Source organism: Lynx rufus, unplaced genomic scaffold (genome assembly GCF_022079265.1).
Source record: "Lynx rufus isolate CCGP_SWC_20201006 ecotype Redwood Valley unplaced genomic scaffold, mLynRuf1.p SCAF_6, whole genome shotgun sequence".
Taxonomy (NCBI): domain Eukaryota; kingdom Metazoa; phylum Chordata; class Mammalia; order Carnivora; family Felidae; genus Lynx; species Lynx rufus.
In genome coordinates, this window is record NW_025814878.1 from 49,977,252 (window position 1) to 49,991,994 (window position 14,743).

Consider the following 14,743-nt stretch of genomic DNA (forward strand, 5'->3'; position numbering starts at 1 on the left):
AGACATTTTACCCAGTCCCTAAAGTGACTTTAAGTACCTACTGTTCTTACACCCACATGAAATCCCAGAGTTGAACTATCAACTGAATTATTTGGGGATTATTTATTTTTCCAAAATAAAATTCCTGTAAGCCACTCAAGGTAATCAGAACTCACACAGCAACTGGGGCACCTGGGTCGCTCACTCAGTTAAGCATCTGACTTCGGCTCAGGTCATGATCTCAAGGTTTGTGAGTTCGATCCCTGCGTGGGGCTCTGTGCTGACAGCTCAGAGCCTGGAGCCTGCTTCGGATTCTGTGTCTCCCTCTCTCTCTGCTCCTCCCCCACTCACGCTTTCTCTCTCTCAAAAGTAAATAAGCATTAAAAAATAACAATAAAAAAAATAACTCACACAGCAACCAAAACACTAAGTAAAAGAAAAACTTACGCATATAGAATTCATCAAAATCAGGTTATTAAGTAAAATACATTTGGAGATGGGGATGGGGGACAGGAGTAAGAAATCAATCTTCCAAATTCATCATGAAAAAAAAAAAAGACTAATCAATTAGAATGTTTCTTCTAATTCATTTCAAGTGTACAAATGTATGGAAAATATATCCATGGAGCACCAATCAACTGTTTTTCCCATTCACTTATGTCATAAAGTGAATTTTTCTCTCAAAGTAAGTATCATCCTTGGCATTCAATAAATATTTGCTGAATCAGGGGCGCCTGGGTTGCTGAGTCGGTTAAACATCTGTTAACCGGTTCAGGTCGGTTTAGCTCAGATCATGACCGCATGGTTCGTGAGTTTGAGCCCCACGTCGGTCTCTGTCCTGACAGCTCAGAGCCTGGAGCCTGCTTTGGATTCTGTGTCTCCCTCTCTCTCTGCTCCTCCCCCACTCACGTCTATCTCTCAAAAATGAATAAACAAAATAAATAAATAAACAGATAAATATTGGCTGAATCAGTGGATTCTGGTTTTCCCATAACCTACCTGGACTACATGTCTGAGTGAACCAATCACCACAGGCTTAGCAGACTCTGCCTCCTCGTTTCCTTCCAAAGTATCTTCTATACACCAGAGACCAGAGAGTTCCAATTCTCCTTCTTCTAAGGGAATGGAGTGCCCTTCAAAATTTGGTTTCTCATACAAAATCCAACTAAGAGTAAAACACAGCAAAACTATTAGCTACACTTGATGAGGTTTTGATAACTCAAATAGTCTAGCTAATAGCCTCTCCCCCCATCCACCCTGCTCTTGTCTCCCTCTCCTCCCCTTCTCTTCTCTCTCTCACAATATACACTGCAGCCAATTATTATATATGTTTTGTGGAAATTCTCCGGCAGTTAAGATGTATAAACTCTCCCTAAAACTAAACTTATTGGGCATAATTAAGCCTCTGATAATCGAAAAACCATATCAGGATCTAAAAGAACTTTTGATTGTCGATACGAACATTGTAGAGCCACTTATGTGCTACAGAATTGTCAGTTAGTGAACAGTTGTAAATGGTACTACATCAGATAAATGGACTTTTCTTATAATGCTTTTTTCTCCTTATACATGTAGAAGATATTGCTCTTAGAGGGATTTTTACTTATATTTTAGAACCATATCAATGGGTATATTGATATAAAGTAATATATGTTAATGGAAAGCATTTTAAAATTCTCCTTCCAAACAACAAACATCCAAACACTAAGGAAAATCTCATTTAATATAGGACAGTGCTGCTCTTAGATGCTTACACTTTTAAAAGAGAAGCCAACAAAAGTTGGGGAAAAAAAAGCACTAGCATATTAAAAATAAAATTGATAGAAAATTTGTCTTTAGCCGTATTTTTAGTCGTCAAATTTAAGAACAGCTAATTGTAGTTTTGTAATGAATGTGTTGAATATATAGAAAAATACTAAAATATTTAAAACCTAACAGGAAAGATGTTGCATATTTAATCAAAGAGAAAACAAACAAAAACCCTAACTAGTTTTTTAGACCACAATTGTCTAAAGCCAACCACATTTCAAAAAAGTTTATAGATAGGTACCAAAGATAAGTATTTATGCCAGATAAGTGATTTATTAAAAATGTCTTTTCTTAATTCAACTTCCTGTGTATTTCCTAGAAGCCATCAAGCTGGTAAATAATTTTTTTACCAGTTCCTTTAATCAAAACCACCTGTTGCTGAAAAGTTGAAAAATAAATTTTAGGTTAGTCATCCAAAATGTCTTTTCTTATAGGATATTTAATATTCTACCCACATGACTATTGAAGTTCTTACCGATGTCTCTGAAAATTCATAAACCAGAAGTGTTAGTGTGGACTCTGATGTGCATTAGTCCCAGCAGTGTGAAATGAGGATATACGGGAAAAGAAAGCTGTACATAAATAAGGCATCACCTCTATAAATCAGAAACGTGGTTAAAAACTATAATATCTTAGGGGCACCTGGGTGGCTCAGTCGGTTAAGCGTCCAATTTCAGCTTAGGTCATGATCTCACAGTTGGTGAGTTCAAGCCCCCCATTGGGCTCTGTGCTGACAGCTCAGAGCCTGGAGCCTGCTTCGGATTCTGTGTCTCCCTTTCTCTCTGCCCCTCCCTGGCTTGTGCTCTGTCTCTCTCTGTCTCTCAAAAATAAATAAATGTAAAAATAAAAAATATTTAAAAACCGTAATTTCTTACATATGAATTTCTTTTACTACTAAGACTAGTATTTTCTGCCCTTTACATTGCTAAAGGCATAATTTTAAATGAGTACTGAAGACCAAAAAGGTAATTAAAAATGTAAAACACAAACCCTCTAAGTCAGGAACCCAAAGTGCCCTTCTTACCATCCTCTGACGACCTTGACGATTACCACCGGAGAGAGGCTCCAAGAGCTACAATCCTCAATGTCACCGAAAACTTCAATGCACTCCTCAGAGACATCTGGGTCCCTGTAGATCACTACCTATAAGAAAAGGAGAGTGGCAGCATAGGATTGGACTTTATCAGACTAAAATAAAATCTAGGCTAGAAACGGAACATCGTCTTACCTTTCCAGGCCGGGGATTGATTTTATTAGGAACACTTCCTCTAAGTGTCTGTAATCAGATGAACAAAAACACAAGAAATTAAACTTTGTGTAAAAGTCTTCAGAGTTTCTCCACCCATGATCCTTTAAGATCAAATTTTGCCTCACAATTTATCAGTTTTGAAACAGTCCACCTTGATCTGTGCCAAAGCTGTACTGAAGTGCTCTTTGAGTCAACACTATTAAGAGATCTTTTTCTCCTCTAACTGAATGTGCCATTTAAATTTCTCATTTAAACAGGTAGAATATTTCTACCAATTTAGAAAATTCAGGGCCCAAGAGCCAGACCTTATATCAGTCCACAGAATAAGAATTCAGCTAAGAAATTATAATTCAGATGATCTCTGTACAATCTCAAGAGAAATTATAAAGTATTAATTATGTATCTAGAAGAAGCTGCATCAGTTTTAAGTGTTTATATACTTACTTATCCGAATCTATAAATACTGTCTTTTCACAGTAACATCTTATCACATAACAAGTATTAGTCTACATAAAAGGGGGTTTATGGTATATACCACAAAGTATATTACACACAGTATACTGAATCCTCCCTTTTTGATGGACAAAATACATTTTTTATGACTCTAAAATTAATCATTTTCAAGACGAGCTGACAAGACCAGTAAAACCAGAAATGCATAATAAAAATAGTAATTACACATGAAAAAATATTATAAAACATGAACTACTTTCAATGCTGACCAGGATGCTTATTTTAAGGACTGCCTTTGATCTGATCACTCTTGCACCATGGCACAGGAAAGCATGCCAAAGACCACAAGAAGGCCTCAGGAGAGCATTATTAGAAATCCAAACGGCATATACTTATTTATATATACACATTATAAGTAGATAAGCTGAAGACAAAGCCTGAAATTTAAAACAAAATTCAGGTAAGACAATAAAGACAGAATAGTTATAGAATAAACAAAGCCCAAGACCTACGGAAAAACAAAAAATAAAATTTTTTAATCATAAAAAGACCTAGAGAAAGTATAAAGCACTTTGTCTGCTTCTCCTTTTTACTTGATTTGGCGTGATTTTTCAAGAGATTCCAGAGGGAAACTGTGTATTCTGTTGTCAGACTCACCAGACTGCTGTCAAATAAGAGAAGTGATCAAAGAATGATTAAAAAGAGAAAATAAGGCTGGAATGAATGGGAAGTAGACCAGTGGAAATTTTGCGCTTGAGAGAAACACTCAAAAATCTTATGATTTCTGAGCGCTATGTGCTGATTCAATTTTGTTTGTTTACAGCAGTGGTTCTCAAAGCGTGGTCCCGGGGCCCTTGAAGGATCCCCAAAAACCTTTCAGGAAGTCACTGAGGTCAAAAGTGTTCTCATATTATGAGAACACTTCTTATTAAGAAGGGGGGATTTTCCTTTTCAGTCTCTTTCTCTCACAAGAGCATGGTAGAATTTTCCAGATGGTCCAGGACATGTGATGGCATAACTTCTCTGATACCTTAATAGAAGGTGCTTGTGTGTTCTCATGACTTAAACTTTTCTTAGTATTAATTTCTTTTCTTTCTTTCTTTTTTTTTTTTTTAATATTATCATCAATTTGGCTAAAATACAGTATAAACAGTGTGCTCCTGGTTTGGGGGTAGATTCCTGTGATTCATCGTCTACACACAACATCCAGTGCTCATCCCAACAAGTGCCCTCTTCAATGCTCATCACCCATTTTCCCCTCTCCCCTGTGCGCCATCCCCCCATCAACCCTCAGGTTGTTCTCTGTATTTAAGAGTCTGTATTTAAGGTTTGCCTCCCTCTCTGTTTGAAACTATTTCTTCCCCTTCCCTTCCCCCATGGTCTTCTGTTAAGTTTCTCAACTTCTATATATGAGTGAAAACATATCTGTCTCTCTCTGACTTATTTCACTCAGCATAATACCCTCCCAGTTCCACCACGTTGCTGCAAATGGCAGGATTTAATTTCTAATGTAATAAATTCCAATAAGCAGAACCCATATGAACAAAAACTCTTCAGTGTCCTCAACAATTTTTAAATAGGAAAGTGTCCTGAGACCAAAAAGTTTGCAAATTTTTGAAAAGAGGGATCTGAACTTCCACGGGATACCCAACCGTACATTTTGAAAGAGCTTCCAAAATTATATTCTATGACAGGCTCGAGCCAAAGGCCACGCAGCAAACAGAAACGTGCCGTACTCCCTGTAAAATGAGGAAGGGGGCACAGGATCGGAATTGACTGGCTGTGTGAGGCGACCGGAACAGAGGTCCGCTCCAGTTTTGGGACTAGCACAGCTGTCCTCTGGAACTTACATTCTGCCTTCCTCATCCATGGTCTTCCCTCCACTTGAGCATTAAGTGAGGTAACAGAAAGACACATTCGCACCAAAAACTCAGTAAAGAAAACAACTTCTGGAAATCAGGTAAAGGAAGATGGAGAAATCATAATTGTTCCTCAAAATCCTGTTCTGCTGCCCTCTCTATCACATTGAGGGAAAGATTCAGTGCAGACCAAAAGCCTTTATGCTTCCACACCTCTGTAGGAAAAATGTTTCCCTGATGAAACTTCCAAATAAAGAGAAATTAGTTCCTGGATTATATGGGATAATCATCTATTGCTACTTATGGGAAGAAAGAGTGAATCTTACATCGCAAGAGAAGGGATTAGGAAGATTTCTTGGTGGGGGCTTTTTTCAATAAATGAAACAGCTTTACAAATATTCAAAATTCTAAGTACGACACGGAGCATTTTTGCGCAGAACCAGGTAAGAGAGAACATCTGGTCTGTCTCTGAACTCTCAAGGTACCTTACCTACACCTTTCAGAATACAACATATAAATTCATTAGCTTTAAAATATTTGTAGCTCATTTTTCCTGCTACACTACTAAGACCTTGAAGACAGAATCTAAATACCCTTCTTCCTCCCTAGCAGTCTCTTCTACACATAGTAGGTTTTCAATGTGATAAATGAACAGCAAACTCTCATTCACACGCATACCCATTTGAAAGAACACGAATGGCTTGTCATCTCTCTCTCCTCTCATTTCATAAACACCCCCAATAAATGGTAATATGTTGCTACTTACGGTTGGATCTGATAATGACATTGCAGAAAAAGACACGCTTGGGTCAAACCGGCCAGATTTGAAAAGACCCATCAAGTCTGTGTCGCTATTTCCATAGTTTGGCAAGTTTGACTTAAGAACACTTTCGACGTGATTAGCTTTTTCCAGATCATCGCTGTTCTTCAGTTTAGAAAATTCAGAAAATTTCATTTCTGGCAAGTGTGGATTGCTTCGTGCGCCCAGATCTTCGTTGGCTTCCTCTTTTGGCAGGTATTTCTCCATGTAGCCTGGACTTTTCAAACCCAAAGGAGACGGATTTGTGGTGTTGAAGTTGAAGACCTTTACGCTGTTGGCTGGAAGGTTTGGCTGTTCTTTGTCTGAACCGCAGGGCGGGGCACCCTCAGCCCCGGGCTGCAACGGCAAAGACCGAGAAAGAGAACTGTTCTGAGAAGCACCGAAAGATGTGGTCATTGTACTGACTGATGTCACAGAGGGAGAAAAGATTTTGTCGTGTGGTAAAGAAGATAACATGCTTGAGAAGAGTGCACTTTTTTCTAGCCTAGATCTCTTAACGCCCCCATTTGTAATCTCTTTGTTCTCTTTGTCATTTGTTTCTGGAGCCAGCAGAGGTTCGTCTTTCCCATTAGTGTGAGCGTACAAGGACTTGAAGAGAATACTCTGCTCGGTGGATGTACGTTTGGGCCTCAGTTTGGATTTTGTGTCAAGGTTCTGCATCAGCTGTAAGGCCGGTGACATTTCTGGCTGGTTTTCCCTTTTCTTCCCCAAACCAAAGGTAAACACGTTGGGATCTAACACCTTTTCCAAATTGTCCTCGTGAATAGGAGGCATGACAAAGTGAGGGGCAGGAGAGTTTGGCACCCTGGACTTCTTTTTCTTCTGAGGCACACAGACCGTGCTGTCCATCTTTTTGATAATTTCAGTGAATTTTTCCATATCGGAAGAAGAATCAAATACACTATCATCGCTACCAGCAGAAATGTTCAAAAGACTGGCAGGGCTGTCCTGGCCATTCACAACATTCCGATGTGGGCTTTGAGGAGCTTCTGAAGGATTTCGGTCACCGGAGGAGTTGACGGGGCTGGATTCAGTCTTCGGGGCTCTTCTGTCGCCCTGACTTTGAGCCTGGATAGGCAGAGTTTTCTCTGGTTCTGGCGGCATAACTTGTGGGCCAGATTTTGCTGCGTGTTCCTCTTTGCAGTGAGTGTGTTTGGGTGATGTGCTCTCGTTGCCCAGAACTTCCTCTTTCTGGGGAGCACAGCTTGCAACAGAAACCACTTCAAGTTCATCGTTGTGACAACTTGGCAACTGTGCTTCTCTAACTGCAGAGATCTCTGAGAGGACCTGGGGGCCTACATCCTGGGTGTTCTCCACGGGGAGCATGAAGGATCGGACCTGGACAAGGACCTTGGACGGACCCTCGGTGCCCACGGCTCCCGGGCTGTGCTCTGTGGACAAAGGAAGGCTTGCTTCTCCTCCTTCTCCTGCAAGTTTGGAGGGGGGCACGTTCTCATCATTCTTTTGTGACACGGGCAGAACACATCCATTATGGTTTTCTGACACTTTTAGATCAGTGCATGGAAAATTGCTCGTGGGAGCTTCAACACATGTGTCTTTGGGTGCAGGCTGTGAAAGAGAAGGCCCGTTAGATGACTCAGCTGGGGGCTGTGAGTCAGAAAACGTATCCTGGGGCTTTGGTCCGGCTGTTGGAGGGGACTCTTTGGTATCAAGAAGGGCGGGAATGTCTTCTGCTGGATCAGTCATATTTTTGAGTACAAGTCTTTTGCTGTCTGCAGGCTTTGAGTCATCCTCTCCTAAGAGCTTGTGGTCCTTAACAGGAATCAGAGCAGTAACCACTGCTTCGGAAGGGCAGCCAGCATCTGTTTGCACATCTGCTCTATCACCTTGGGTAAGCGGACAACCAAGAGCTTGACCCTCGGCGGGCTCGCCTTCCGATCCTCCTGCACGGGGGCTCCCGGCTGCTGGTGCAATCTCCTCTTCAGTAACTTTGGATTCTGCAGAGGTTTCCTTCACCCGCATACCATTCTGGTGACTACTTGGCATTACTTTCTTTTCGGATTGCTCCATTTCCTTGGCTTTTTTGGCTAAGTTCAGCTTCGCCCTCCCGACAAATGTTTTATTAGAGGCAGGAGTGTTCCTTGTGCCTCGAATGTCAGCATGTCTTGGACTACTGTTTGCTCGTTTGTTTTCAAACAAGGAGATTTTGTTGGCAGTGTTTCCTTTATGAACTGGCTGGCTAAATGGATTATGCTCATTTCCCAAGCTGTCAGGATTCTTAGGGGTTTTAAGATTTAGTTCCACATGTTTGGGCTTGGCAGGGCTGCAAAAATAAAGCAGGAAGATAAAGTTATTGGCCTAGTTTTAAAAAGTGAACATACCAATTTATTCCAAAACCAACATCTTTCTGGTATAGAACATTCGTTTTTTCATGAGACTATTTTTTTTAATGCTTATTTAATTTTGAGACACAGAGAAATAGAGCACGAGTGGGGGAGGGGCAGAGAGACAGAGACACAGAATCTGAAGCAGGCTCCAGGTTCTGAGCTGTCAGCACAGAGGCCGATGCAGGCCTCGAACTCACAAACCGTGAGATCATGACCTGAGCTGAAGTGGGACGCTTAACCGACTGAGCCACCCAGGTGCCCCTCATGAGACTTTTTTTTTTAATTATTATTATTTTTTTTAACCTCATGAGACTATTTTTAAACAATCCTAAAGACTCTATCAACTATTTTTATTCTTTTTTAAAGTTTATTTTTGAGAGAGACAGAGATAGTGTGAGTTGGGGAGGGCCAGAATGAGAGGGAGAGTGAGAATCCCAAGCAGGCTCTGCACTGTCAGCACAGAGCCCAACGTAGAGCTTGAACTCAAGAACCATGAGATCACGACCTGATCCGAAACCAAGAGTCAGAGGCTTAACTGTCTGAGCCACCCAGGTGCCTCACACTATCCACTATTTTTAACGGATGTTTTGCTTCTATATGATTTAACTAAGCAAGTCTGGAGGTAGGAGGTTAGCAAGTTTATCAAGTACCTAGTATGTGAGCACAGTGCTCAACACTAGAGTCTGAAGACATCTTAGGGCCTGAAGAACATTAGCATGAATTTAAATATTTAATGTACTCCCTTATTTTAAATATGTAAATGATTTTTACATATCATTGTAAACATCAGTTGAATATTTTCATTTCATCATAACTTTTTAAACATTATTTCACAAAGCTAGATTATAAAAATATTTATCTATTATTTACCTCTTTGGATATTTTATTCCCTCCATCTTCCTTCATGTAACTTTATTCTGATTATGTGTGTTCACTACAGAACATTTGGAAAATATAAAAATGAAAAATCACTCACAATCCTACCACTCAATCTCCCTGTTAACATTTTAGTATAATTCAGAATCTGTATGTATAGTAAAATATTTTTTAACAGAATTGGGATGATTCTGTCCACAGAGCTTCAGATCTTATCTTTCAGAAAAAGATTAATCTTATATTTCACATTTTTAACACTTTTTAAGTTACTAAAAAATTTGAAAAGTTTTTTATAAGTCTACATAAAAGTTTCATCATATAGATGTACCATAATTTACTTTCATTACTCAATTGTTGGTTTTGTCATCATTTTTTGGGCAAAGGGAGTTTCCCCTTGCTCTATAAACTATTACTTTTCTTGGTTGTAATTACCCTCTCGTGGAAATCAAAAATCTTTGAATGTACATACTGTCTTCTTTCTGAGAAACAACATGTTCTCTGTATGACATTAGCCAGCTCTGGTCCTAGCTCTTAACACTAATTATCTGTGTGAGCTTGGTCAAGTTAACTCACTGGACTGGCTACCTTCTCTATCTGCAAAGCACAAACGAACTAGATAGTTTAGAACAGAGTTCCTCACTGCACCCCACACACCCCAAGTTATGGCTGAAGGAATTCTTGGAGTTCTCTTCAATGGCTACAGTAGGGACCATAGAGACTGATGAAAGGGGCTGCTGGCCAGCCTCACTGCTTTCAACCAGAATCATTTCTACTTATCTGCTTCATACAGCACTTTTATATAAGCTTTCCTAGAAAAATGGACTCCAAAGCTAAAAACAAAAAAATGTCTAAACCACAGGTCTCGTGGTTTATAAAACAAAGAGATACTAACCACTAACAATCACTGACACAACTTGAGAAACACTATGCTCGCCTAATGTACAATTTTATACATTCTCTTTTAAGACGAGGAAATTAAAGCCTAGAGAAGGTAGGTATTTTGCCAGAAGTCACACAGCTAGTGAGTGACAGGGTCATAATTTGAAACCAGGTGTTCTGGTTTCAGATGCCATGCTCCTGACCACTCAACTCTTCTGCTTCTCCAGACCTCAGGGACCAAATCTGGTCCTTCCCAGCTTTACATATTCAAGAAGTTAATGAATTATCATGAGATCTATAAAATTAAGCCATCATATTTTGGAGGCCACCTTGATAATGGGAATACAAAGTAGAGAAGCACTGAAATCTCATGGTGCCTCCACATGGATTCACTGGCCTTCAGGAAGGAGGAGCCTTTTGAAGGAACAGGCAGTAGGACTTTGGGAGAGATTCCTTATCCTTTGGGACAAAATGAGAAGACTGAGGGGCGCCTGTGTGGCTCAATCAGTTAAGCATCTGACTTTTGATTTTGGCTCAGGTCATGACCTCATGTCAGGCTCTGAGCTGCTGACAATGCGGAGCCTGCTTGGGATTCTCTGTCTCCCTCTCTCTCTGCCCTCCCCCGTCCCCTCTCAAAAATAAATAAATAAACATTACAAAAAAAAAAAAAAAGAGAGAGAGAGAAGACTTGAGAAGTTCTTCCCAAATACAGCATTAAGAATTTAGGCTTTATTTTTAGGAATTTTATTTAAATACTAAATTTGATATATTCTTTTAGGCATTGCTTTCCCCTATATCTATCTCCATAAGATAGCCAGGCTCCCTCATGGTGGGCCCAGATCTTAAATTGAAAAGGAAAATTAACTTACAAGCACTGCCTCGAAGATTAAATTCTAAAGCCAGTGGATTAGAAAAGCAGAGTTTACAGATGCCACCAGTTAGTGAGGGATGTTCACATACCAGGAAAAACACATTTTAAAAATTCTCACAAATCAGCTCAAGGAACAGTCAAACATCAAAGTAGATCTTGTGATGTAAATGGAAAATGCTGCAGGTTAGACAACTAACTACCTTAAGGACAGGAAACACATCTACATATTAAAGATTTACACCAAGATCAAAATATATTTTACAACCAAACTTTCTGTGCTATTAAGTTCTGCTACCACGAGTCACTACAATTAACCTAGCTCAAACTGATTAAAAGGAAGGCTTCTGTAATTCATGTTGTAATGCCTTTATTATAACGTGAGAGGGGAAAATCTGGTGTCTAAAAGCTGTGGCTAGCAGAGGAAAATTCTCCATATTCTAAACATACCACTGTTAAGAATCACAATATTTAACACTTGGTAGAGACTTGAAGATGCAAATTTTCTAAAAGCATCAAGAAACATGCTGTTGCATAGTCATCTTTCAGGGAATATAAAATAATTTTAACACTTCAGATGCAAATTGTTTTTAAAAATAATCTGAGTAACATCTCTTCTTGAAATACAATCAGAGGAAAAAAACTGGAAAAAAAAATCCATCAAAGAGAAAAAAAACTAGAAGGAATTAATTTCCCATTTCAATAGTTTGTCGATTCACCAAGTGCAACGCCCTGTGGAAAACACAAATAAGCCAAATGCCTGACAAAGGGAAAGTTTTAGGTAGAAAACAATCTGCATGGAGAAAAAGACATGTGGTTTAGTTCTTGTACAGTAAACGTCACTTTTATAAGAGTTTCATTATAAGATCTGTGAGTTTCATTATAAGATCGCTTCCCAGGTTTGTTTACTCCTGAGCAGTGTAACATTTCTGGTTTTTCCACTGGTGTTTTCTGATTGGAAGACCAGTAAGGGTAAGAAACAGCTACACACACAGCAACTCTTCTCAGGCTCACCCTTAGGAGGTCTGAATGTCCGTCACACTAGCCTTCTACAAATAATTGGCATCATTCACTCTGGTTATTTCTCTGACACAGCCATTACAGAATAAATAGCTGACTTTATCAAAGGTCTCCAGGGTGGCAGCTGGTGAGGTAGCTCAAATTACTCATTAAGCAGGTTGTCCCTCAAGTGTTTACCAAACAGACCTCCTACTCTAAAGCTTATGTATCCAACAGTTCAAATAGAATGAAACCCATTCGGTTTAAGCATCAAAATGCTGTGAAAACACAAGCTCTTTTAATAAATGTGTAAATGCAGGAAAAACTTGAGGAGTTTAGATGTTTATTTTTCACAGGTGCGAACTGGGAGGTGAGGAAGTGAGAGTATGGCAAGGGGAGAATCTTGATTTCTAAAAAGAGCCCTCCCTACCCCATCCACGTATACAAACCACATTTAGCATCAAGGCGCAACAAGCCCATCTCCAGAAAGCCAAGAGTGATTTCTTCGGGCTTTATACCTCCCCAGCCTTCACAGCCAGCACCCCACTTCGCAGTTCCAACAGCTATCACCTCATAGAGATATTTATCTGTGTCTTGCCCTGCCAGAGTGGGCCATAAACTTCTCAAGGGCAATATACTGAATCATAGTATCAGTTTTTCCCCATAGTTCCTGGCACCATACCATGCACAAAAGGTACTCAATAAATATTTGGGGGGGGGGGGGGCGGAAATCAATGAACTTAACAGCAGGTAGCCAAACTGTTGTTGAGCTTGATCCTTCAGATGTGTCATTTTAACAGTCTCCCAGTAAGAACCTGAACCTTTCTCCATTTCAATAACTAAGAATTACTTTTCAACCTGGGGGCAAAAACACCTCTCTCAACTCCTGAATATTCTAAGAAGAGGAATTAGAAAAAAATTTTTTTTTTCTTTCAAGCTGCACTAAATTCCAGAAAAAGTTTTGTGAGTTATCTTAAACTCACCCACGTCAAAGCTACTGGGTCATAGTGAACAGAAGAGTGTTTGCTCCATGTTTTCGAATTCACTGCATAGGCGTCAAGAGTGCCCTATCCAAGAATGCTGGTGTACATTTTGAATAAAGATTTAGCTCCTGTCAGGCCAAGCAGTCTTCTTTCAGTTAATTATGTAAACATCCAGCCTCAAGAGATTTTTACATTCATTCAGCTTAAATCTACCAAAACAGTTAATGAACAACCCAGGAGGCTCCCAAAGTGCCATCTTAAACTTAACTAGCCCTTCACTTCTTTCCAGCACAGAGGGGAAAGTTCAGTGCAGAGAGAGAGCTCTTCCACAAACGCAAAGACCCCGAGCCTCCCGGAAACGCCCCTCGGCACGTGAGCTGAGACCCACAGCTCCACCAGGCCCCAACCCGCCACTACTTACAGGGTTACTTTAGTGGTCACCGTCGACCTGCCCACACCGAAATGGTTCCTGGGCTTCAAGCTCTCGGCGTCAGAACCACCGGCCGACCTGCCCAGCTCTTTGCTTCGACTTGCTTCTCCCCGGCCGTCGAAGTGGTTGGGGAGCAGGCCCCTCTTGTGCTCGGGTTTGATCTCCGGCAGCAGCGAGCTGCTCTTGACCGTGAGCTCGCGGGGGATGACACGGGCCGCCTCCTCCCCGTTGTCCCCCGCGGCACCCTTGGCGGCCGGGTCGGGCGCCGGCGCCCTCTTGGGGGGGGACTCCTTGGCGGGAGCCCGAGGGCCGCCTGCAGGCGAGGTGGGCGCGGCCTCGGAGACCCGGCTCTTGCCCCTCCTCTTGGTGGGAGACGAGGCCTGCGGCGGCTGCTTGCCGCGCTCCGACTCCCCGCGGAGCTGCCCTCTGGAACCGGGGCTGGGCTTGGACTCCGCGCTCGCAGCAGAGGCAACGCCCCCGTCGGGGGCCGCCCGCGGAGATTTCACTTTCTTTTCCGCGGAGCCGTTCTCGGTGGCCGCGTTTGGCGCCACCTCGTAGTCGAACACCGCGTCGTCCCTGCCCGCGCTGTCGGGCGGCGCCGTGTCGGGCCCGGGGGAGTCGGTGGATTTCTGCGACCTTCTCCGCCTGCCCGACCTGCGGCCGCCGGACCTCTTCTCCATGTCGTCAGAATCGCCGAAATCTTCTGCCCCCGGAGTAATCGCAACCGGCTCGTCCACCTGTGCCACTTCAGTCTTGCTCAAGTAGATGTCCAAAGTTAACACTGTGGCGGGATGGGTGCGCTCGCCAGGCCGGCAATGTTGTCCTTGGGTCCCGGCTTTGCCGTCTGCCTGCGCTGAGCCAGCGCGGTTCCCCTCGCCCTCCGCCGGTGGGTCACCTGGAGGAGCCGCCGCGTCCTCGGGGGAGCGGCTGCGCGTGTCTTGGGGCCCCACAGGGACTGCCCCGGCACACACACGGGGGGCTGTGTCGGTGGCCTCCCTTAGTCCAGCCCCGGAACTCTCCCTGGTGGGCGACCCCGGCACACTCCTCGCACCCTGGGCTGTCTCCTGCTGGAAGCCAGTGCCCGGTGAAGCGTCCTCCCCCGGGCTGCGGGCCAGCGTCTCTGCGTTCTCTTGCCTGGAGGAATTCTCTGGTGAGGAATGCAGCTGCTTGGCAGCGGTGGTGGCACCTGGG

At 42.3% G+C, this 14,743-nt stretch overlaps 1 protein-coding gene across 1 annotated transcript in view; it reads right to left on the reverse strand.

Moving 5' to 3' along the window:
• CRYBG1 (crystallin beta-gamma domain containing 1) overlaps nucleotides 1-14,247 on the reverse strand; it is a 50,920-nt gene extending 36,673 nt beyond the window's left edge. Inside the window, exons 1-5 of the mRNA XM_047101215.1 lie at nucleotides 13,544-14,247; nucleotides 6,116-8,453; nucleotides 3,017-3,064; nucleotides 2,813-2,931; nucleotides 979-1,144 (exon numbers count right to left, since the gene is read on the reverse strand). Of these exons, the coding sequence (XP_046957171.1) occupies nucleotides 979-1,144; nucleotides 2,813-2,931; nucleotides 3,017-3,064; nucleotides 6,116-8,453; nucleotides 13,544-14,232 (3,360 nt within the window). The 5' untranslated portion in view covers nucleotides 14,233-14,247. The remainder of the gene's footprint in view (nucleotides 1-978; nucleotides 1,145-2,812; nucleotides 2,932-3,016; nucleotides 3,065-6,115; nucleotides 8,454-13,543) is intronic.
• Nucleotides 14,248-14,743: the final 496 nt, after the last annotated feature.